The sequence below is a fragment of the Lepidochelys kempii genome, chromosome 25 (genome assembly GCF_965140285.1).
Source record: "Lepidochelys kempii isolate rLepKem1 chromosome 25, rLepKem1.hap1, whole genome shotgun sequence".
In the NCBI taxonomy this organism is placed as follows: domain Eukaryota; kingdom Metazoa; phylum Chordata; order Testudines; family Cheloniidae; genus Lepidochelys; species Lepidochelys kempii.
This window is the reverse complement of record NC_136404.1, coordinates 6,433,796-6,458,581: the sequence shown is the minus strand read 5'-3', so window position 1 is coordinate 6,458,581 and position 24,786 is coordinate 6,433,796. Positions and strand designations below refer to the sequence as shown.

Sequence of the window (24,786 nt, the reverse complement as noted above, 5' to 3'; positions counted from 1 at the left end):
GCTTTAGAAATGGGTCTGTGCTGTGTGGTGACAGAGGAGAAGCATTCTGAGTGTGGGCTAGAGTTAACCCCTCGGTGCTGGGACTTCCTAATAAATGGGGGACAAAGCGGGTTTACAAGATCCTGGGTGTGGGGGAGAAGAGGTTAACGATTCTCTCTCAACTCTCTCACTCCTTCCCCGCCCCATCTCGCCAGGCCCAGCCTGCACATTGCTCGCCACCTACATCCCATCTACTTAATGCCCCCAGCCTCGCACCATGGCAGAGGAGGGGCTGGGAATACCAGCACCCATTAAACAGTCCCTTTGGACAGAGGCCTTGGAAGGGGAACAATTATCCCAAGTTTATAAATGGGGAAAACAAGTGAAAAGGTGAAGTGACACTCCCAAGGTCTCAGCCTGCTGAGGGCAGGGAAGGCACTGCACCCTAGGCTGGAGTCCCCAGCAGTTTCCCTCTTAGAGCCCCTAAGCTGTAGAAACTGGTCAGTACGTTAGACACCTGGAAATCAGCCAGTGTCCTAAAGGGCCATGTTTGTAGCTGAATTTTATCCTCAGCTTCATACCGGCCGAGTGATGTCTTCCTGGAATCTAGCCTTGGCATTCCAGCCTACATGGCTCCCAGGAGGACTCGGCCCAGCAGGACATGTAAATACAGGGCCATGTTTAAGTTAATGGCAGATGCTGCCAAACATGCTGGCACAAAGGATTAATGATAAAGCACTTGGCTAAATTCAGTCAATCTCATAACTGGCCGAGAAAAAGGGGGGCAGGAAGGAGGGAGACGCTCTCCCAGTCAGCTCCATTACCCTGGGTCCAGCTGAGATCTTTGGAAAGAGGCTGTAGAGGGTAACTAACCAGGGGCTTGCTGGCCATGCAGCCTTTATCTGCGGAGCCTGAATTGCTGTGCAGACACCCCACAAAACAGAACTAGTCCCTGGGGCATCTAGGAGAGAGGGAACCGCTAGGCCTTTGCTTGACCCCACTGTTTCAAAGCTGCAGCCTGGCTCCCTTGAGTGCTAGCGTGTTCACTTACAGTCCCAGAGGAAAACGAGGCGGCTCGGAGTCTGCGCTGGCGGGGAGAGTAAATCCAGTACCTCCCATCCGTGAACTGGATGGCACCAGGGCAAGTGAGGTGAGAAAGGAAACAGAGGAGAAAGGATGAAGTGAAAGAAAGGATGAAAGAGAACGCAACCAAGGGGCTGGGCATCTCCAGGTCTGAAAGGATTAGCTGGCAAGGGAGCCATGCGTGGGAACAGCCGAGCCCCATGCCCAGCCACGCTGCTCTGCGCCTCTATTCCCCTGCAGTGAGTAGGGAGATAAAGTGCATCCCCATGCCCCTCTGTTGCTGCTTTAAGCACTGGAAAGCAGATCTTTCTCAAAGGTGAGTTTATGCTCCCTTGCAACTTCTCCTCTGGTCCAAGCATCCCTTCAGATTCCCCCCAGAATGCAGCTAGCTATTGGACAGGGCAGCCAGTCCGAACCAGCATCATGCTCAGCTGCTCACTTGAGTTACCACTTAAGCAGTTTTCCTAGGTGAGAACCAGTGGGAACTAAAACTCGGTGCATTTCCCTTCATCTCAGTTGTTTGGAGAGACATACCACAGCACACTACATATGGCAACGCAAAGCCAGAGGGCTCAGATGAGTTATGAAATGCTGATGATGGATTACACGATTTGTGCACACTGCTAGGCACAGCACACCAACCCATCCATCCCAACAGGCAGCATCCCTAAGAAAGGCAGGTGGGCTTGTCTATGGCTGGGTGGTGGGGGAATGCGGGGTTGAACCCTGCTAGAAGGCACTTCCCAATGAGAAGGGAAGTTACCAGAAGGCAGCTCGCACTCAACTGCCATCCACAGGCAAATAAAGAGCAGCAAATGTTAGGGAAAGCTGTTTGCATTTTGAATCGCATGCATAAAAAAAACCAAAACAGACAAGCTTTTAAAACTGAGCCAATTCCTCCTGCAGCTCCCTGGAGCTGTCCAAATTACTCAGTAATGAATGAGCAATTCTGCAGTGGAGTCACATGAGCACAAGGAATGCCACAACATGATGCACGAATGCTCTAGGATACGCAATGTTTGAGGTACCCACTTTAGGGTGATCTCTGTTTCTATGGAAGTGCCAAATTGCAGGGCATGGCTCTTCCCTACTGTAACTCCACTGCAGCCAAAACTAGCATCAACGCAAGGCTGAAGATGTCAGCAGGCAGTCTGCCTCAACCTCTCCTTGCTGGCCTTTGGTAGTTCAGAGAGGAGGTACGTGTTGCTAGAAGTCTCCTCTCTCTCAAGTCTCCAGCAGGTGCTCAGACATTGCGAGAGCTGGTGGAGGGATACAGCTCAGAGATACTCCACGCTCTGCTGCCAACCCGGCAACCCCCTCACTTACTCCCTGCCTCAGTACTAGATTTCCACTGCACCATCTAACGCATCTGCCTGCAGGGAAAGGAAAAATCAGAGTTCACCACAGACCTCTGAGGTCAGCCAGCACAGTAACATCCTGTCCTGTCTCCAGGAGGCTATGAGGAAAGAATAGGATCTGAAGCCTCATCTTTTCAGGGAGAGAAACAATGAATTCTGCTCTGTGGGGAGGAAAGAGAACTTGCAGGGTAACTGTACGTTCAAAGCGACAGAGTCCCAGATATGGACAGCTGGCTTGTTTAAGCCTGTCAGACGTGTGCATGTAGGTAGCAAAGTCGCTCATGTGGTGGACAGGCATGTCTACAATGTACATTGAAATAGCAATGCATACCTATCTCCTGTGCTTGAGCACATGCTATGTTTGAGTTATCAAAGGGTAAAACCAAGTTACTGGGATTTAAAACCTTTCCATCTAACCAATGAGTGCATGGGCGACTGACAGCCACGTGTTTCAGATCCACAGGACATACATTACCCAGGTTAGACTATTTCCCTTCATCTGCTGCTTTGGTATCTCAGATCTAGCTACAGCGCTGCCTGAACACGTTATGTGTGTAAGATGGACCAAGCAGACAGAGTATCTTACGAAGTATATGTCTGCAACTGGCACATCATCTTCATCTGAAGCCTGGCTGGCTGGCTCCGAGGCCTGGCTGGCTGTTTCCACTTCAATTGTGGCTGTGGCTGTTGCAATGGCACAGGCTGAAGAGGCTGCCTCCCTGGGTAAGAAGCAAAGAACGTGAGTCCAGTTTCCTCCATCAAAAAAGGATGGAGCTAATGTGATTTACTACAGGAGAGCTGAAGGGGACAGGAGACTGCAAATCTGGACACCATCACTGCTCCCCAGTGCTAAGGTGCAGATCAATGTGGGGTTAGAAGCAGAATCACTCAGCACCCTGGGTGAGGCACCTATGCTTTTGGAAGTTTGGTACCCAGAGCAAATCAGTCTTTATGCATCTCAAAGCTGAGATGGAGACATCAGCCCCTTCCAGGCCCTGGAGTGCCATAGGCTGGCCAGCACCTGGAGGAGCTGCGCTGAAGCAGCAGTGCCATGGGATTAGAGGCAGGAATTAGCGTTTCTTCATGGCCAATACCAACAGCAACTCCTGTCTTTTCCACATTGACACTTACCCTGTGTCGTCTTCCTCAGGAGCTATGATCTCAACATCACATTTGCTCTCCAGCTCTACGGTTATCTGCTGGAGCTCCTCTTCAACCCGAACCTCCTCCTGTGACCTGCAAAACCAAAGGTCCACAAGCCTATCTGCTCTGTTTCACATGGTCTCCTCCACCCCAGCGCTCAGGGTCTCCAAATACCACAGCACTGTAAGTCTGCTTTACGGCAGAAAAGCAATAGCCTCACGTACTGCAGCAGTGCTAGACTGGATGTGGCAAATGGCAGCCTTTTGCAACAGAAGTGGCCAGCACACCACCCATGGGCAGTTGCACAGCACACGCATAACACAGCTACATTAGCTCCTGCAGTCAGAGTCTCCTAGCGTCTGGTCCTTGGGACAACCGTTTCCGACAGCTTAACTTTCCAGCCCAGAGGGTCAATCCCCTCCAAGTTCTGCAGCTGGAGGAGAGAACCAGGGCAGTGGGATTAGCTGGAACAGGCCGGCTGACAACAGGAGACCCTGCTTTACCTCAGGATGGCTAGCAGCAGGTGCTAGATGCCTGCTGTAGGTGAGAAAAGCAGAGCTGCACAGCTGACTCAGGTGTGCTGAAGCTCCTTGCCCACTTCTGTATTTCCTGCCATGCAAAGATGTTCACAGGTACTAAAGGTGAATGACGCAGTCCAGACTAGATTATACACGTGTAACCCAAGGGAGAGCTGTGTCTCTGTGGATTGTCTGCCATTTCATTATTATGGTACCACTGCTCCTTTTCAATCCAAGTGGCTAGTCACAGTGTGGGGCGATGGGGACATTCCAGTTGGGAACAGCAATTGGTGATAGTCAGGTGTTTCTTTGCAGAGAATATATAAAGTCCTGTGTCTCTGAACACAGAAGAAATCAAATACCAGGAAACAGTTTCTTTTGCACACAGCACCAAGAACATTCTTTTCAGCCTGCACCCCTGATCCAAATCCCTCTGCCCAAGTTTCTTCCAGGGTCAGACACGGTACTTTCAGCTGCTCCTTCCTGCTGTCTGTGTTTCTCTGGTACCCAGTGTTCTGCTTTCCCCTGCCCCACAAAACACCAGCAAAAACCTCCTGGGGGATTCACACACTCTTTTTGTCCTAGGTGTGGGCTTATCCTTACAGATATGTTAATTGAAGGATGCACTCACACCTATCAATCTCAATAAGGTTTTAACTCAACCCATAATGAGGTTTCATCCAGTTCATAATATTATTTAAAGGGACGGCTTATTTTAGAGAGGCTTAGGCCTGGTTGACACATAGCTACACCGCTCAGGGGTGTGGAGAAAAACTGAAACAAATAAACGTCCCCTCCCTACACACAGCCATGAGCACCAAAGCTATGGTTTCAGAGTAACGGCCGTGTTAGTCTGTATTCGCAAAAAGAAAAGGAGTACTTGTGGCACCTTAGAGACTAACCAATTTATTTGAGCATAAGCTATGGTGTAGCTGCAGCTAGGTCCATGGAAGAATGCTTTCCCCTGATTTAGCTACCACCACTTGGGGAGGAGGTGGTCCCACTTTGATGGAAACGCCCCTTCTGTTGCTACAGGCTGCATCTACACTACAGATTTATGCTGGCATAGCTATGCTGCAATAGTCCCTGAAGACTAGACATGGCCTTAGAATAGATTATTCGTTCGATGGTCTTCATGCGAGGGGTCAATGTTTGCTAAGTGGAGGACACAATCAGCTGGGGAAGAGAGACTTATTTACAGTGTCCTGGGTTTGTAAGAGATACCTAAAGATATCGCAAACTCCCCTCGTTTGCTCATTTGACAGTGCTTGTGCACACTGCATAGCCAGCAGGGGGAGCTCTCATACAGTTCTATGGGACTCAGCTTGGGAGCTTTGCAGTTTCTTATAGCGATGGCTCTTTAAAAATCCCAGAGGGAATTCTCCAGATACAGCACACAGAACCTCAACAAACTGGGTACGGTCCCTTTTGTTTTCTGAGCAAGTATTTTAAATTCACGTAGATTCATGTATTAATAAATGTGTACTTGCAGCACTTTTAGAGGATCTCAAAGGGCTTTCCATGCAAACATTAAGCCTCAGCCCCTTTATGAATAATGTAATTAGGCATCAGTTCCACAGGTGGGAAAACTGAGGCACAGAGGTAAGGGTCCACGTTTTCAAAAGCGTTTCCCTCCGGGTTGTCAGTTTTTAGGTGCCGTTGTAAAGTGCTTGGAGATCTACTGATGAGAATTGGTAGATAAGAGCTGGGGACTATTATTATTTAATGTTACAGAGGGAGAAATTCACCCGTCTCTGCAGAAGGGGCCCAGCACAAAGCCTAGGCACCACTGAAATCCCACTTAAGCCCTCAAAATAGGCCTGAAGTGGCGTGCAGGCCTTGGCACTGTGGTTGCTTTTACTCAGCCCAGTCAGCTGAAGGGGATTTCTGGACACCAATTTCTAGAGCATGAAAGGATGTCTTACCTGCCATCCTGCCCTGGGGAGTGTGCACGCCTCCTGCGGAGACAAACCAAAAACCAAGTTTATCTGAGTGGCGATTTAAAAAAAACAAAAAACAAACGCCACATCAACCACGCCGTCCCTGAGAGGGCTGTTCTACTTGACAGCAATAATGAATCCCAAAAGCATGTTCCTCACTCCCGGGAGGGGTTTAATTAAAATCAGCTGGTAGCACTCCATGGCAGAGCACAGCACACACTGCTGATTTGTAGGGCAGAGGCTAACCCCAGTCGGACTCCAGGATAACCAGATTAAGAACACTGTCCTTACCTGTACCTGGGCTGCTCAGAGGTCTCCGAGGGAGACCGCTCAGGAACAGAAAGTGACGTTGAAGAGAGTGTCGTTGCTATGGAGGCTGTGGTTGCTTCTTCGAAGGAAGGAGGAGTGCAGGGTAGCAGGTCTGGCCTTCCTGCTATGCCGAAGACCAAGAGCAGAAAGACGACAGGAAAAGAACAGGCTGAATGAGTTAAATACAAGCAACACTGGCCGGTCTCCAGCCAGCTGCTGAAGCCATGTCAGTCATAGATTCATAGATATTTAGGTGAGAAGGGACCATTATGATCACCTAGTCTGACCTCCTGCACAATGCAGGCCACAGAATTTCACCCACCACTCCTGCAAAAAACCTCACACCTATATCTGTGCTATTGAAGTCCTCAAATCGTAGTTTAAAGACTTCAAGGAGCAGAGAATTCTTCAGCAAGTGACCCATGCCCCATGCTACAGAGGAAGGCGAAAAACCTCCAGGGCCTCTTCCAATCTGCCCTGGAGGAAAATTCCTTCCCGACCCCAAATATGGCGATCAGCTAAACCCTGAGCATATGGGCAAGATTCATCAGCCAGATACTACAGAAAATTCTTTCCTGGGTAACTCTGATCCCACCCCATCTAATATCCCATCACAGGCCATTGGGCCTATTTACCATGAATATTTAATTACCAAAACCATGTTATTCCATCATACCATCTCCTCCATAAAGTTATCGAGTTTAATCTTAAAGCCAGATAGATCTTTTGCCCCCACTGCTTCCCTTGGAAGGCTGTTCCAAAACTTCACTCCTCTGATGGTTAGAAACCTTCGTCTTAATTTCTAGTCTAAATTTCCTGGTGGCCAGTTTATATCCATTTGTTCTTGTGTCCACATTGGTACTGAGCTTAAATAATTCCTCTCCCTCTCCGGTATTTATCCCTCTAATATATTTATAGAGAGCAATCACATCTCCCCTCAACCTTCTTTTAGTTAGGCTAAACAAGCCAAGCTCCTTGAGTCTCCTTTCATAAGACAAGTTTTCCATTCCTCGGATCATCCTAGTAGCCCTTCTCTGTACCTGTTCCAGTTTGAATTCATCCTTCTTAAACATGGAGACCAGAGCTGCACACAGTATTCCAGGTGAGGTCTCTCCAGTCCCTTGTATAACGGTACTAAAACCTCCTTATCCCTGCACCACCACTGGATCCACACCCCACGGGTAGCGGGCAGTCTTGAATGCTGTGCACCTGAGGAGGTGTTTGAGGGTGGTCATAAAAGTGACTAACAGTGCTGGCTTGAGCTAGGTGAGGGCTCAGCAGATTTCCTCAGAACAGCCCTACCATGGAGCTTCACTCCCAACTCCACCAGTACAGAGCCTGTCAGATCAATACCCACATGTGCTCAGACAATGAATGGAGCCCTCAGTGTTTCACCCAACTACGCTGTAAAGATGCCACATCTATGGGTCCAACTGGCTACTGCCTTTTACCATTCAGAACTGGTAAAGATAGTACAGATGTAAGTGATGCAGGGCTGTGGAGAATCAGACCCAGCTTTCTCCTGGCAAAGTTCAAGTCTTGTACTGTACAGTGGTACCTGAGCACCAACATAATTGGGTTCCACATCCCCACGTATCCCCAATTCTCTTCTCACTAACAGCGAGATGGTCAACAAGCCAATAGTGTTTCCATGGTGTCTGGACTGTCCCTGTCATCACTGCGAGTGCCAACTGGCAGTGGGCACCTTGCAGCAGTGACGTCAGTGACCATTTTTACACAGAACCCCTAAGGTGCTGGCTCTCTCCAGAAGTGCAGGGAAGGGACTTCACCCTCTTCAAAGCTGCTAGCGCTGCTTAACCATATACGAGTTCCCTAATACCATGCCAGAGCAATATTCTGTTAACCAGGACAGGGGGGAAGGCAAGTTTAGCACCTGCAAAGCAAAGCAAGAAATGGAATGAAGAGCTGTTGATCCAGTTGCATACTTGGTGCACAGTGGGGGAAACTGAAAGTACAGGGGAGGATGCTAAGGAACAGCTACACACCTAGTGGGAGAGAATCGCCACAGGGCAGCCAAACCCACCACAACCGTTACCTTCATCATCCAACGTGGGGTAACTCCTGGCGGCTCGGAGATCATACTGGGCTTCATCTTTCTCCGAGGGGATCTGGCTAGCTGAAAACGCAGCTGTTGGACCAGGCATCTTGACAGCTAACAAGGCACTACGTCCCTTCTTGGATGGAGACGATTTCAGAGCTGCAGTCAGAAGAGTTAAGGAGATGACACCACGAGCCACACTCACTGACTAGATACTAGAGAAACCATCCCACCCCTTGGATGAACATCCCCATAACTCAGCAACAGAAGGACTCCGTCTCCAGGAAGGCCTAGCTGTGGGCTGTTGATACTGTTTGCCTAAAGAGCTTCCAGCTCTGAATCAGGCACTTCGGTTAGGAAGTTTGGTCAGCTCCAAACTGCAGTGAGCTCCAGCTTCCTCGCCAATGCAATTTCCTAGCTTAGGCTTGGACTGCTGTGGGGAGAGCCCAATTTCCCCACATAGTTAGCTCACATAAGGAAGGCTGACAGGAGAAAAACGAGTTCCTCTTGGCAAGCATTTGCCAGTCATGTGCTCTCACTGATGTCTTGAGGCATGGCATTCTCTGATTCCTACATACCTGCTTTAAGAACTCTATACCAGTTCTCCAACTGGGGGTCGGGACCCCTCAGGGAGTCACAAGGTTATTACATGGTGGGTCACGAGATATCAGCCACCACCCCAACCCCCACTTTGCCTCCAGCATTTATAATGGTGTTAAATATATAAAAAAGTGTCTTTCATTTATAAGGGGGGTGGGGGTCACACGCCAAGGCTTGCTATGGAAAGTGGTCACCAGTACAAATGTTTGAGAACCACTGACCTTTACACTGACACAAGGGCACCAAGAGAACTAGGCAAAGGTGATTATACATACAGGTGTCGGGAGAACTCAAATCACTCATGCTTTTAAAACTTTTAACAAATGCAAAGGAGTGGGAGCAGGGAGATCAACTGGGGGGATGCAGCAGGGCTACGTTAGTATGGTAGAGCATGCAGTCAAGGTCTTCCCTCCTAGCAGGGTCAGGGGACATGGGGTAGGGGAGGCTTCCTGCCCATCTCAAAGGGAGGTGGTCCAGCGGGTGCCTCAGAATAGTGAGTCTGCATACACTTACAGGAATTCTTTCGGAACACTGTGTTGGTCATGAATTTGAAGAATCTCTCTGCATAAAAGCTGGGTCTGTGCACTGACACCGTGTCCTACAAACAAGATAGGTGATCAACATTATGCTTAAAAACCATCGCCTTATCAGCAGTGCCCAGTGAGTCTTCTTTATTCCAACATTTAATGTTGACAGCACCTTAAGCAGATCATTTCAGGTAGAATCATAGAATATCAGGGTTGGAAGGGACCCCAGAAGGTCATCTAGTCCAACCCCCTGCTCAAAGCAGGACCAATTCTCAGTTAAATCATCCCAACCAGGGCTTTGTCAAGCCTGACCTTAAAAACCTCTAAGGAAGGAGATTCTACCACCTCCCTAGGTAACGCATTCCAGTGTTTCACCACCCTCTTACTGAAAAAGTTTTTCCTAATATCCAATCTAAACCTCCCCCACTGCAACTTGAGACCATTACTCCTCGTTCTGTCATCTGCTACCATTGAGAACAGTCTAGAGCCATCCTCTTTGGAACCCCCTTTCAGGTAGCTGAAAGCAGCTATCAAATCCCCCCTCATTCTTCTCTTCTGCAGGCTAAACAAGCCCAGCTCCCTCAGCCTCTCCTCATAACTCATGTGTTCCAGTCCCCTAATCATTTTTGTTGCCCTTCGCTGGACTCTCTCCAATTTATCCACATCCTTCTTGAAGTGTGGGGCCCAAAACTGGACACAGTACTCCAGATGAGGCCTCACCAATGTCGAATAGAGGGGAACGATCACGTCCCTCGATCTGCTCGCTATGCCCCTACTTATACATCCCAAAATGCCATTGGCCTTCTTGGCAACAAGGGCACACTGCTGACTCATATCCAGCTTCTCGTCCACTGTCACCCCTAGGTCCTTTTCCGCAGAACTGCTGCCTAGCCATTCGGTCCCTAGTCTGTAGCTGTGCATTGGGTTCTTCCGTCCTAAGTGCAGGACCCTGCACTTATCCTTATTGAACCTCATCAGATTTCTTTTGGCCCAATCCTCCAATTTGTCTAGGTCCTTCTGTACCCTATCCCTCCCCTCCAGCGTATCTACCACTCCTCCCAGTTTAGCTCCCAGGTAAGCCTTTCCATTTTAACACTATAAATACGCTTGGAGCATGTCCTTCGATTTGACGGCATTTTGATGAGGTTCTCAGTGTATTATGCTGGGCTGGTGATTCTGCTGCTTAGAGGGCACCTAGACTTTTGGAGGAAGCAAATGGCCTGATTTCATACAAGAGAGTCCCCCGGCTTTGTTTGTTGATGTTCAAAGCACACTTGGACATGGTCACCAAAATTCAGCAATACAGCATCACTGCATTTTAGTTGTACTGTGCAGTTCATTTCACGTACTAAAGCTGAAATGGTCTTCGACAGCTTTGATGTTCTACTCTGCCTCCGTAACCATCAGCTTCTGTAAATGAGGCAAAGGCATTTTATAGAAGTACGTGTGTTTCTGATGAGCAAGTCCCACCTGAAGTCAATTTCGTAGCAGCACAGTTTGCTGCTGTGGAACACACTGGAATATCAGAGGAGAACAGGTAGACGGTGACTCCTCGTTGGTAGATAATTCACCCAAGTGAAAACACAAATGTATCACACCCAGTGCTCTGTGCTAGTACAAAGGTCCCTAGTGCAACAGAGAGACAGAGGACAGAAGCCTGTAGTGTGACAGCTAAACATTTGAGGAAGTGGGCCAAGCTAAGGGAACTTGGATGGAAGTGCCACTCTACTGCCACAAGCCTACAGGCATGAAGAATTCCTCCTGTCCGTTGGATTTCAGTTGTACCCGCCGAGAGACTACGAACAGCAAAGTAAATGGCACCAAACTGAATGCAAGAAGGCAAAGTAAGTAACCCTGCAGACCACAGCTTGCTGACAGCATTTCTCACACAAGGCTGTGTGTGTTGAATACTCACCCCATCATGGACAAGGGCCTTCCAAGTGTGTTCTAGCTTCTTGATGAACCTAATTTTGAGAGAGAGTGTGTTGGACACAGGTTTGCCCTCCTCGCCCTGGCCAGACCACCTTTCACACCCTCCCACAGCAGAGGACAGTCAGCTGCTAATATTCCTTCCCATTCTCAGAGCATAGCTTTCCTCTCTCCAAGACAGCTGCGCTGATGCCTCTGAAGCGGAGATTTCTAGGTCTCAGCAGCTGGAAGGTCAAGACTCCCTGGAAATATTGGAGGTGGGAGGAGCACAAGAACCACTCCCCTACACACTGTACTACCCCTCCAGAAAGGGGAGACTTTTCTTTACGAAAAGCAGATTCAGCACCACTGGCTGATATAAATCTTCAAAATTAGCAAGATAAAAACTCACAGCTTTCAAATATGCATTGATAAATGTGAGTCAGATTGGGAAACTTGCTCTTGCAGACCGTCGTCTCAAAGGCAGGCTTTAATCTTTCTCCATACAGTATTAAAACCAGGTTTTATAGACGCTCAGAGGTCAGAGGATGCTCAAGCCCCCTTACCTGTAGGACTGAAGGATATCTATTATTCCTACGTGAAGCAGGAGGTGCTCTCCTTTGCCATTCACGGCTGGGATTCCTCCCATTCTGAAGAAAAGAAAACATTGTCACACTAAGACAGAGATGCCCTAGGATACTTGTGCTGTATGTCAGAGAGGAAAGACAGATATTCACATTAACCACAAGATTGTCCCCCTGGTAATCAGGTTGACTCTGGTGCAACAGCTTTCATTATAAGATACAGTACCTGTGGAGTTGTGTACTTTTCTGACTGAATGGAAGGTGGGGTTCTACGAGTCAACTTCTGTACAGCACTTGACCATATACAGTGCTAAGGTTTATTATGATTCAGGTGACTGCTTTCTCCTACCTGGGTCAGAGCACCCCAGGGTTCCTGTCCTACGGTAGGACATGGGTTCATGTTCAGAAGCTAGAGGTAAAGAACCGGCTGCAGTGCCGCACGTGAAATGCGCCCTTCAGACACACTAAGCTAACAGCTTTCTGCCATGGCAGCCTAGGAGGACATTAAGACACCTGTGGCACTTCAAGGAGGCATCCGGGCAAACATCCCCTTCTCCCAAAAATATACATTCGGACATCAAGACAGGGTGTTAGCTCCCACCACACCCACCCACACCAGCTGCTCCCTACAGCAGTGGGGAGGTAAATCTTAGGATGCTCTTTTCAGGCAAAACGCTTTGAGAACCCTAGGGTAGAAACCCCTATTATATTGTAAGGGCCAGACTGCTCACCAATACAGATAGCATAAGCCCTGGATGCAGTCAGTGGGAGTTGTGTGCTTATAAAAGCAGAAGCTTGGCCCAAATCTTTAAGCACAAGTTTGTTTTCAAACTGCCCCCCACCTCCACCCATTAATACCCATCTTGAATTTGCAGCACAATTAGTGTCAGCACATGGTAAGCTGACATGCGGACATCAGGCTGTCCACTGGAATTAAGAGTTATTTGAGAGAATGGAAACACCAACGTATTTCCTGGCTCTTTAACTGTGCAGAATCCTAACTGTTCAAAATGGAGCAGCTGGTCTCTCAGCACACAGATGCCATCAGACAAACACAGCAACCCCACAATTTGTTAGTAAGGCCAATCCACCGAGCCATAAACACAAAATGCTGCAAGAGCCACATGCGGCTCAAGAACTACAGATAAGGCAGAGTGCAGCAAGCACCGGGCAAGCTTCCGCCGCCCACAGCTCCACCTGTGCACTTCCAATCCTCCCCGTCAAACCCCAAATGCCAACGCCTGGATCTCACCTGAGCAGAGGCCGGGTACTGCGAAGCAAGTCAAATCCTCAAACCACACTGGCATGCTAGGATTCCACAGGGAGCAAGTGACAGACTCATGACCCAAGCAGAAACTGAACTCCAAGCTCCACGGGCTAGGATAGTGTGTAGCCCCACTGCATCACCACACTCCTGAGCTAAGCCTGCCCCCATCTCTCCTCCCAAGACCAGTGCTGTGCCTACAGGCTGGTTCAGGGCCCAGTTACCTACTGGATGGGGTGCAATTCATGGTCCTGACCATTGTAAATAACAAAATGGGAATTGATAAAGTGTTTCAGAATGACAACAAACTACTCCGTGCTACACTACATCAGCGGCTGTGCTCCATTTTCCTTAAGGCAGATGGGTCACACAGATAGCTCAAGCCAACGGCACAGGGTGGCAACCTTGAGGGATTTACTACTTTGGCTTTTTGCTTCCACCCACTCCCATTACAGCAGTACAAGAGAACCATTTTCACCTACGTGTCATCTGTATCTATGGACTCCCCCCGGGCAGCCCCACCCTGGATGGACTCCATGGCTGTGGAGTAAAGTGCCTTCTGCCCAACGGGACGCTTCTCATCAGACGTGCTCTGGGCTCCCTCAGTTTGCTGCTCCCGTTCTTGCTGGTCTATGTTATGCACCCCGAGCAGCAGGCTGTAGTCCATGATTTTAAAGCTTTCCAACACCTATAGGTTAGTATTGAGTTCAAGAACAAATCAGACAAAAAGACAGTCAGTCCAGTAAGTTCTCACATGCTACTTCAAAGGCAGACCCAAAAGCGTGGGACAGTCCATCTTGGTTACACAAAACTCATGCCAGCAACTCCTTAGCAGCAGCATAAGAGAGCATTAGAGTTAATCACCCTTTGTTTCAACATACTTTGGGCTTGGTCTAACGGATCTCAGACACCCTTGCCATTGGTCTTTTAAGGGGGTTGCAGGATGGCAAAGAGTTTACAAGGGGCCAGCTCTGCTTCGTCACCTGTTGCACACTGTACAGCAGAAGCTCGTTCACCCCAATGACCTCGTTCTGGATGACTGAATTGTGTGAACTGGAGAATAAGTGAACAAATGTGATAGGAAAAACCAAGAATTCCACAGCATATGGTAAGCTGTGTCCCTGGGAGCCAAGTGTCATTTGGTTTTATGACATTTCGTAATGGATGTTCTCTGAAACTAGCAAAGTACTTAACTACTGCACTCTGCTTTTGGGTGAGCTGAGAACCGGGATGGAGACAGCTGGCTTTGGGTTTACAGATTAATGAGCTAACAAAAGCACAGGACACTCCATCTTGGTTACAGCTGCCTGAGAGCTAGAGACCCACAGTTTGTTAGTCCAGCTTTCTAGGTTTACCTTGCCCTTACCAAGCAGTCTCGCTGAAGTGTTTTCACCAGTGCACTGAAGGTGTCTGTGTCCAGCATTAGGCCTTCTGGCATGTCCTGCATGAAGTCCAGGTCCTTGAAAGTGGGGCTGGATTTCTCTTTCTCCTTCTTGGATGCCCGGCGTTTGTAGGTCGAACCTTTCAGGTCAAATTTCAGGTGCATTTTCACCACCCGGGGCAGGATATTGTTCATCACCACCACCCGAATGTTCTTGCCTCCCGACTGAACGCAGTACAGTCCATAGAACTTTGGCAGCAAGGTCCGTGGGTTCTGGTTCAGGTTCTGCAGTGGGGCAAGGAAGGCAGAAGGGGGAGGTTAGAAAGAGCCTTTGTGAAAAAACGACTTCCGCTTTGTTTAGTGCAGAACCCAAGATCAGATTGGCTTTGGGAAGGGTTCACAGATTAGCATTTGCGCATCCAGAATTTATTTTTACCTTGACAGCTTTGCAGGAGAAAGACCCCAAACAAACTTCAACTAACCATTTGAATGGCTCCATCTAGGATCTGGCTTTACAAATGGAAAGACTGCTATGCCTTGACTTACCTATAGAAAACAACATTTTGCACATCTCTCTGACAGATTTCCCCACAAACTGCAGCTAAGGAAAGGGAAACCTAATCATACCCCCCACCCCCAAAAAACCCCCCAACTAGTTAGTGGCAATTTAAAGTTTTAAAATATCAGATATCCTCATCCAATTGGAGACCTTACAACTATGAACTGTTCCTAGCTCAGAACAAACCAATGGCATAACATGTATTACAACATCTCTATGAAGCCTCTCCAGAAGGATATACTATCATCTCAGCTTACCTTTAACAAAGTCAATTTATAAAACAGTCTGCCAGAGAGATCAGTTAACCCACCCCAACGTCAGGCCCATTTTAGGCAATCATGTTATTAGGAACGATATCACAAACGCAGCTTGCTTGTTCAGCGCTGGGAGGTTTTTAAAAGGAAACAAAAAGAGCTATATGAGAGAAGAGATGAACCTGCCAGATTTCAAAACAAAGGAAAGCAGAAGCACAGCAAGTGTATGAAAATTTAATGCCCTTCATCTCATCTTTTCTAACTAGACCCATGAGTGAGTTTTCTTTATGAGCGTATCAGTCGATGTAGTGCCGTACACAAAGCCACCACTCCCAGCCAGCAGCTGAAAGCAGAACTCCACTTTCCAGAGTTAGAGCAACTCAGCACCAACCGTCCCGGTGTCTTGTCTGTCTCAGGTCATTTTACACCTCAGAGGAGTTTCTGACAGCAGCAGGGAGACCCTCGTAGCAATTAGCATAGTGTAACTTTACAACATATCGGACAACAGCACAAGCGCTTTACAACAGGGCGAGAAGTCGTGTTTGATCCTCTATAATTATTTTTATTATCCAACCATCTAAAGCTCCTGGGACAAGAAGAGTCTAGTTACTACTTTCATTTGAGATGTCCTAATCCTAGGAGCCTTGCCTAGCAGGTTTTACTCCCTACAGGGAGTAAAATTTTCAAAAGCTCTTAAGTGATGTAGCTGTTTAAATCCCATTTTCAAAAGTGAGCCACTGACTTTCAGTTACACTCTGGAGCCTAGGTGCCTGAAGTGCTTCTGAATAATAATTCCTAGCTCTTATCCAGCTCCTTTCTTCTGTAACTCTCAAAGCACTTTACAAAGGGAGGTAAGTATCATCACATCCTTTTTACATAAGGGGAAACTGAAGCACTGAGAGCAGAAATGACTTGGCCAAGCTCACCCGGCAAGCCAGTGGGATAGCCAGAAATAGAATTCAGATCTCTCCAGTCCCAGACCAGTGCTCTGAGTGAGGCAGGGACCTGAGGAAAACAGCTCATCAGGTAATTAAAGACTAGTACGATGCACACGTACAAAGGGCAGAGTGAAGGTTGTGTAGGTAACCTTAGCTCTGGCATTTCCATAGCACAGTGCTTCCCCTTTGCAGGCTTCAGGTTCTTTGAACACAGTTTTTTATCTGGAATTGGACCTTAAGATGCATCTGTGTAGGAGGAGACACTTCCTGCCACTGGGGGGACCCACCTTCCCTGCTACAGTGGGCTCCTATTCTGGTTCTTATTTTCTCCTCCTGGAAAGCCTCTGCTGAGCCCCAGTGCACTGCCATGCTAACCCACCATGCTGCTGCACTGTAGAGCAGCCCACAGTTTGGGGTAGGTTAGAAAATACCAAGCTGCAGCCATGGGCTGATACAGGCAAAGGCTTCAGCTGACAGACTGGTACCAGGGCCTTTCGATGGCAGGGACCCAAGATAATAGATTGCTGAGCAGATCACTATTAAGCGGCGCACACACAAGGGAAATTCAGGAAATAGTAGGGATGGGTACTCCAGAAACAAACATGCTTGGGTGCTACACAATAGCAGGGCAATAAACACACCCACTCTGCCACACAGCTGCCTTCACAAACCTAAGAACATCTGATAGGAGACAAAGGGGAGGAGAAAGTTTCATTCCTTAAGGCCTCCAACAGTTAAGGCATGATAATCTGCTATCCTGGGATACAACAGCAGTAAAGCTGGAGGAGGGTGCAAACACTTGTCAGGACATTGCTCAGCTATCTCCAGGTTTTAAGTGGGTTGAATTTTGTTTCCACATCAGGCTTCACAATAGGCTGTTCATTTTGTCATGTGTGCTGGGAAGGCGGGCAAAGGAAGCCCTGCTAGGTTACCAAAACACCACCCTTTGTGGTGCTGTGGACAGGCAAGCTGTACATTTCTCCCACAAACCAATGTCCTGATACCCACCATGTAGTAGCCAGGGAGAAGTTTCTGTAAGAATTCCGCTTCCTTGTGCATCACAGTTTTTATGATGAACTCGTCATCACTGGTGACATAGAAGAGGGAGCCGCTGGCACCAGGATTCGACAGCTCGATCAGAGGCTCGTTACATAATGAATACTAGGAATGAAAGAAAAAAAATAAGATGTCATTCATACACCACATGATAAACTAGGATCAGAATAATACATCTACAAGACATTCCTAAGGCACCACCCCATGGAATCTAGACCAATAGGTCTGGGATATTAAGCAGTACAGAAATTGTGAACCTTAAACTGGAGTTAATCTCACAGTGGATTGGGAGGAAGACAGCTTACAAAGAGATGCATATACTACAGTCCAGAGTGCCCTGACTGCTCACAGAGTGAAGCTAATCTGCCTGCCCTCAGTAACACCCAGGCTGCATAACATAAAATCTTTTTATGTTTTGTGCCCTGTACCACCACCACATAAGGTTCTTTCCCTCAGTGTGTTAGGGTGCGCGCAGACAGAAAGATCAGATTTAAAGAGACAAGCCAGCTTGTTCAGCGTTCTGCATGTCTCAGTTCCAGAGAGGAACAAAACGCACTGCCTGTTCCCAAGACTAGAGCTCTCCCATGTGCTCAAACATTAGAGATACATGGTTTGCAGAGGCGTCCCTCACACCCTCAGTGCAGCAACTAAAAGAGGTGGGAAACCACCCCCAGAAAACTCGCGTATCAGTAGGCATGTGGTAATTATGCTTCCCTGTATTCAGAACCCAATCCTGGAGCACAGAGCAGGGACTAGAAATCTGAACAGCAAGTTCCCAGAGCAGGGAGGCAGAGGTGTTGTGTGGATACAAATGCAAATGTCCAAAAACATTTGCATATGTCAGACAAAAGGGGTTAGGGCAACATTATGTAGGAGCTGATATTTGAAGAAGGTAAGGCAGAGGGGACATAATCAGAGCAATAAATTAAATGCTATCATTACATGCTGAAAACAGCTTACAGCACTGCATGGATTAACTATCCAAGACTTTATTAACTTAATTATCTCATGCATAATTAAAAGGCATTCACTGCCATAGTGGGCCAGAGAAAGGGGAAGCAGTGGCTGCAAATCAGATCTGACACCTTTGGAATTCAGGCAGGATCTCTCCCTCCCCCAAGTTTGTAACCACTATCAAATCAGCAGGCATTATCCCAGATGGCACAGATGGGGATTTCTGTTGTTGTCAAGCAGCCCCATCATACAGGCTCATTTCTGTTGGTATGTTTTCAGTCCTCATTTCTGACTAACTGCAGATATGGGCAAAGCGGTTACATAAAAATGGCACCTTCTTAAGACGATCTGCTCCTGCCTCCAACAAACTCCTGCCTCGCTATCAGCAAGATGAGGTGCAACCACTTACACACAGGAGTCAACTTTAACTGAGGCCTGACCTACACTTCAGTTTTAAACTGACGTTGCTCAGGGGTAGGAAAAGTTCACAAAGGACATTGCAGTTATGCCGACCTATCCCCTAGTGCGGGCACGACTAGGTAGATGGAAGAATTCTCCCACCCCCTAGCTACCCCTCCCGGAGAGGTGAATTAACTACAGCGATGGGAAAACCCCTTTCTCACAGTGGGAGGCAGCTACACTATGGTGCTACAGCACCCCCACAGCTGTGCCCCTCCAGCACCCACGTGCAGACGCGGCCTCAGTCTGTTCCAAAGCCAATCAGCGATCTTACAGGAGAAGACTGGTTAGCCCTGACAAGCCATTTCAGCTCTAGGAGAGCAAGCTGGAGTCTATTCTGATTTTCACCTTACCAAGTGTTAACTCTCAGATTGTTCAATCTTTATTACTGGGGATGATGCATGAGGCAGCAAACATCTTCCCTGAGGTTCCAAGGGAGTTTAGAATACTTGTCTTTTTTTCTTGTAGACAGAGTAAATTTGTTGCATTGTCAGTGAGACACAGAACCCCACCATATCATTTTAACCAAATACACTTTAAAGACTCCATGACAGTAGATTATTCCATTCTTCCTTTAACAGAGGGTGCCCCAACAGACCTAATTTGCTGGGAATGGACTTGGCAAACCGAAGCAGAAACACCAGAAGCCTCTCAGACCCACTCTTCCAGCTGGTCTTTCTCAGACTGTACAAGAAAAGAAGCACCACCACAGACTGCCTCACATTTGGGATCTGCTTAATGTACAGGATCAGAGATTCTCTCTAATCCCAGTACTGTACCTCAGTCTCCAGCTACCAAATATTAGGTGGGAGATGTTTGGCTTTCTTTGTGTTCTCTCCTCAAATTTGACCTCAACTCCCCCTGTGATACTGACCCTATCACTTGACTCCATGCCTCAGTTTCCCCCAGCTATTAGCTGGAGACTGAATTTAACAAAAATCCAAGGAAACCCCCTAATCCTGTGCAGCTGACTGGTCACATATCAGTCTGTGGTATGGCGTTTCCCCATCTTCAATTTTGCTGAGGCTTCAAGTAAAGCAGTTCTATCCAAGCCCATTCATACCTAGTACTAACCACAGAGAAATAAAGAACTCCATACATACCAAATAATCATCTGGACGAATTCCAAAGAGCTCCCGGAAGTACCGAAAAGCCACGGGTGCATAGGTTTTGAACCTGAAGTCAGGGTAATGGTGAGCTGGAGTGAGGTTACTTCCCTCACTGCATGGAAAGGATACAAAAAGAGCAGGCATGTTATTTCACATTAATGCCTCGCATATTTGCACATTTACACCCAGCCAGTTGATAGATACGAAAAAAAAGGAAAAATTGAGCTTTGCAAAAAGGCATTCCAAGAAGCCACCAGCCTAGGCACAAAGATCTTGCCTGACCTCATCAGGACACTAGCAAAAAGATCTAATATTTTAACCATCTGGCAAGGAAACTCACTCCTTAGGAAGAGCAAATAGAAGTTTGCAAGGCTAGACGTATATACATATACTCTAGACTCTAGTTTCTGTAAGCCCTGCACATTAACAGCTCAGCCATGCAAAAGTTGAAGTGGTTCAATGAATATTGTTGGCTGGGGGGTTTCCTCAGTCTCAGTACAAAGATAATGTAACATCTGGAGGTGAAAATTCCACATAGGTAGGTTAAAAAGGACTACAATTATAAAGGCAACAAAAGCTTCAAGGCTAACAAGCCCAGTAAGCAGATATATCACAGCCCATAGTAAATTAACCCCATCTCTTGAGCTGCAGCACCATGGATTCTAATGCTTCCAGTAATATGCCGGTAAGAAATAGGTGCACACTTGAAATTCTGAGGGCCCACCTTTCTGCTTAGAATGAAGCCCCTTTAAAATCAGCATGATGAAAGGAAACAGCCAGCCCCTGCATTTTGTTTCACTTGTCCTCTTACCTGGGAAAGAAAATGCTCTCCACCACGTAAAAATCCTGCATCAGGACGTCTCTCTCTGGCTTGGAGCTCAGGTTCCCCACTGTGTAACCAATCCCCAGCTGGATGGCCCCCTTCAGAGTGGTCGAAGTGGTCTAGCAGAAGGAAGAGAGCAGTCAATGCACATTCACCGTTAAGTTACAGCAACAGCCCCCAAATATAGGTATCCTTGATGCTCTGATCATGCTGATGCCTTGTGGGAGGTCTCAGATATTGGCTGCTTTGTAAGAGAACACCACTATAGAGTGCCTCAGGTTTCTATAGAATGACAGTTGTGAAATGCTTGTAGCGTGTAAGGTCAGCACAGTACACTGCAGGGAAATTTAATCAAATTGGTTAGCCAATCGCACACCTGTATTCCCCCTTTGTTTCTTACAGTTTGAATGACCTGTTCATACACACTTGGTCGCTATTCTATTCTCAACCTCCCATTTGTATGTGTGGCCACTACCCTCCAGAAATCAATCAAGAGACGGAACCTTTTTGTAGGTAGTTTCGCCAGAAGCATCAACTCCTCGATGACCTATCTTCTTTCCTTGGCCAACTCCAGGCTGTCCTGATAATGATGGGGCCTGGGAAAGAGAAGTTTCCAGGTCAGAGTGGTGAAGAAAAGCTACGCTAGCGGAAGGAAGAAAAGAGGCACAGTGGTGCAGTCAGGACTAAGGTGCTGTGGTTATAAGGAATGCAATGGTCTGCATTTATTCCCGTGTAAAGATCTGCAGAGTGCATACAGATGTATCTGGCACCAGCAAGCTTTAAACACTAAATTATACATCCCTCAGGATGAGAGGCGAGTTGATAGCCAGCGAGTTTATCACACACAGGACTGTGGATCTTGACATACTGGGAGGAAGGATGGTCTTGGGTTAGGACACTGGATTGGGACTCAGATCTACGTTTGTTTCCCAACTCCATCAGACTCCCTGTGTAAAAGTCAGAAGGTACCATCATGATCCTCTGACCTCCTGTCTAATGAAGGCCAGCGAACTCCCCCAAAACAATTAGTTACTTAATTTCAGTACCTCAGTTCCCCATTTGAAAACTGGCGATACTTCCCCACCTCACAGGGTAATGGGAGTAGAACTGCATTCATGTTTGTGGGCACTGTGGGGATGTGAATCAAATACTAGACAGACAGATCACTTCGATGTACCAGGCCATTTGGGCTTTAGAGCTCAAAGCCAACCCCTTATACTCCATCTGAAAGTCAGCAAGCAGAGTGGATAATGAATCACCAGTGTTGTGTTCATGGGGAGACACTTCACTTAAGCAAGCTGCTGTTTATGAACGACTGATTCACCAAGCCAGGTGAATTGTTGTAATTGTAGCAGTTTCCTCCAGAAACGTAGCAAAGGTGCGTAAAGTGCGGTCTGAGCACCAACACTAAAACGATAGCCCTTCTGTCCCGTCTCTTTCCTCCATTTGCTCCTTCCAGGATCAGCAGCAGAGCTCTACACATCAAGCCAACTGCACATTGTAAAGTTCAAGGCAGTGTTTCTCTGCAGTCCCACCCACCTAAACACATCTCTGCCTTGGCATGCTGCTTGAATGACTCTGCAGTTGCCCACTACCTACGGTGGTGGAGAAGCATCACAGGCGCCAACAACTTTCAGTGGACTCACCATGTACATCTGGGGGGAGCTTGAGCATTCTGCTTCTGTGACACCATTAACAGCTGGCCATGGCTTTAGACATGACTCATCTAGGCACAATTTGTAATGACCCAAGGCAGTCTCTCCTGGAGGAACACTGCATCAGTGGTATTGATCTATGCTGCAGCACTTGACAATTTATCAACACTGAAGTTTACACAAAGGGAGTGAATCTATTCAGACTGCAGCAAAGTATTGCAATATTTCCTTCCAATTACCCAAGCTGCTAGAGTGCCTTCTGGACAGGACCAACTGGATGCCTTTATTTCTTTCTATAAAGATCTGTGTAGTCTTGGACATTTCTACAGCAGACTCCAGCCATTCTGACTACCATTAATCCACACATGTAGTTAATGTTACATTTTTCATCTTCCACCCAATGACCTCAAAACTCATTACAAACATGAATTAAAACTGTTGCAATCCCACCCCATGCTGTGGGTAATTAACCCCATTTTACACACTGACCAACAGTGGCACAGACAGGTTACGTGACTGAAGTCACATAGCAAGTAAGAGTTGGGGATAGAGGGCAGGGGCTCAATGCCCAGGCCCTTGTTCTAACCATAACAGAGCATTTCCTGTCCTAGAGAGGACTGGATCTTTATTTGTGCAATGAAATAAGGAGTTAGCCTGTCCAGAAGTTTAATTTCCCACTAGGTGCTGATTTTGGAGGTGTGAGAATTGCTAACATACTCCCAGAGCCATCTCTTTATAGAAAATTATAATTATTGTTAGACATTTAAATGGAGGGCCCATCACAGCATCTGGGTGCCTACAAACAATGACCCCCCCCCCACCCTGCACCAAACCTTATTACTCAGTCTGACACAGCTGGATCAAACAAAAATTGGCTGAACACTGTCCTAGAGATCAGGGGCTGGCACAGGGGACCCTCCCTGCTGCCAACTGTGGCGTTTAACTACAGAAACCAAGAGCGACTTAGCAAACTGTAACCTTATCCTAGCTAATGAGTGACAGAGGGGTGATCCCTGGGATCCACCCCCTATGTAATTAATAATCATCTCTTCTACTGTGCTTAGTAACATCTAGCTTCTACATAGTGCTTTTCATCAGATCTAAAAGCACTTTACAAAAGAGGTCAGCATCATTATCCCCATTTTACAAATGGACACTGAGGCACGGGGAGGGGAAGGGACTTGCCCAAGGTCTTCCAGCAGGCTAGTAGCAGCATCAGGAATTTAGAACCCAGGTCTTCTAAGTCTGTCCAGTGCTCTACCCACCTGACCACACTGATACACATTCAGGACTTTACAAATTGCACCTAGAAGCCAAATCAATGGAGCATTGGGGAGATGCACCCACAATAACCCACCTCGCCCAAGACATTTATAGCAGCTTTTCTAATATTTGTTTTAGCTCTACAACCACTAAATCTGCACAGTATTACTTAACAGTTAACAAAGGGAGAAAAATTCAAGCATAAACAAGAGTTAGATGAATTTTAAGGTGAGATTTCAAAGAGTTGATGAGGCGCATACACTCAGTGGCAGCATTCAGAGGTGTACCAAGAGCAGTGGGATTGTCGAAAGGTACAGAGACAAGTGGTAGGTGAGTAGCTTGCGGAGAGGGGGCGGGGAGGGGGATTAGAAGAGATGCTATATTTGCATAGCTTATATTCATCACAGGCTGTTAAATCCATGAGTATACGAAGTTTTTGCTCTTATTGTGCTTCATTCTCAGTGGAAACACTAACCAGAGCCAAGAGCTTACTCAGATTCTAAAACCAATGCCAAAAACTGACCCACACAAGCACAGCAGCAGAGAGAGGGTGGGATTGGCAGCTACAATGTGTAGCATTGACTAGAAATCTGGTAACTAAAGTAGCGAACTGAGCAAATATTTAAAGGCCCGATTTTCAGGTGAGCACCTGCAGCTCCCATCGACTAGCTGGAGGATGGGGTCTGAAAATCAGGCTCTCAAGTTTAGTCTCAGCTCTAGGAATCTTAGCAGCAGCTTTCCCCGTTTCTGATTGAGACTTGCATGCTGCTTAATGAAGCTCAATTTATTGGGATCTCTATTCTAAGAAAGACAAAATGTGCTTTGCTGAGGTTCAAATACTTAGATGGGGGCCAGTTTCAGTACATACATTTGTTGTGTTAGACTGTAGGTGCCCGAGTTGCTCAGGACTGGTGAAGGGTTACAGAGCTTTGACCAGAAGGCCAGGGATTTGATTTTGGGCCTGCATTGGTAGCCAAGTGCTTACATGGCTTTCGTCACTGTAGTAATAAAATCCTTAAGACGATCTTCTCAAAACCCCTGAGATGTAGGGATGTTTCATCCC

The 24,786-nt window shown here is 47.3% G+C and overlaps 1 protein-coding gene across 10 annotated transcripts in view; it reads right to left on the bottom strand.

Moving 5' to 3' along the window:
• PIP5K1C (phosphatidylinositol-4-phosphate 5-kinase type 1 gamma) overlaps window positions 1–24,786 on the bottom strand; it is a 75,042-nt gene that overhangs the window by 7,823 nt on the left and 42,433 nt on the right. For 3 of the 10 annotated variants that reach the window (XM_073324532.2, XM_073324538.1, XM_073324535.2), the window contains exons 3-17: window positions 21,309–21,401; window positions 20,794–20,924; window positions 19,977–20,094; window positions 17,413–17,565; window positions 14,639–14,938; window positions 13,755–13,960; window positions 11,991–12,074; window positions 11,432–11,480; window positions 9,503–9,587; window positions 8,387–8,548; window positions 6,313–6,454; window positions 6,007–6,039; window positions 3,552–3,656; window positions 3,007–3,139; window positions 1,031–1,105 (exon numbers count right to left, since the gene is read on the bottom strand). In XM_073324532.2, the coding sequence (XP_073180633.1) occupies window positions 1,031–1,105; window positions 3,007–3,139; window positions 3,552–3,656; window positions 6,007–6,039; window positions 6,313–6,454; window positions 8,387–8,548; window positions 9,503–9,587; window positions 11,432–11,480; window positions 11,991–12,074; window positions 13,755–13,960; window positions 14,639–14,938; window positions 17,413–17,565; window positions 19,977–20,094; window positions 20,794–20,924; window positions 21,309–21,401 (1,869 nt within the window). The other 7 variants (XM_073324536.1, XM_073324542.1, XM_073324539.2 and 4 more) reach the window with 5 other exon arrangements.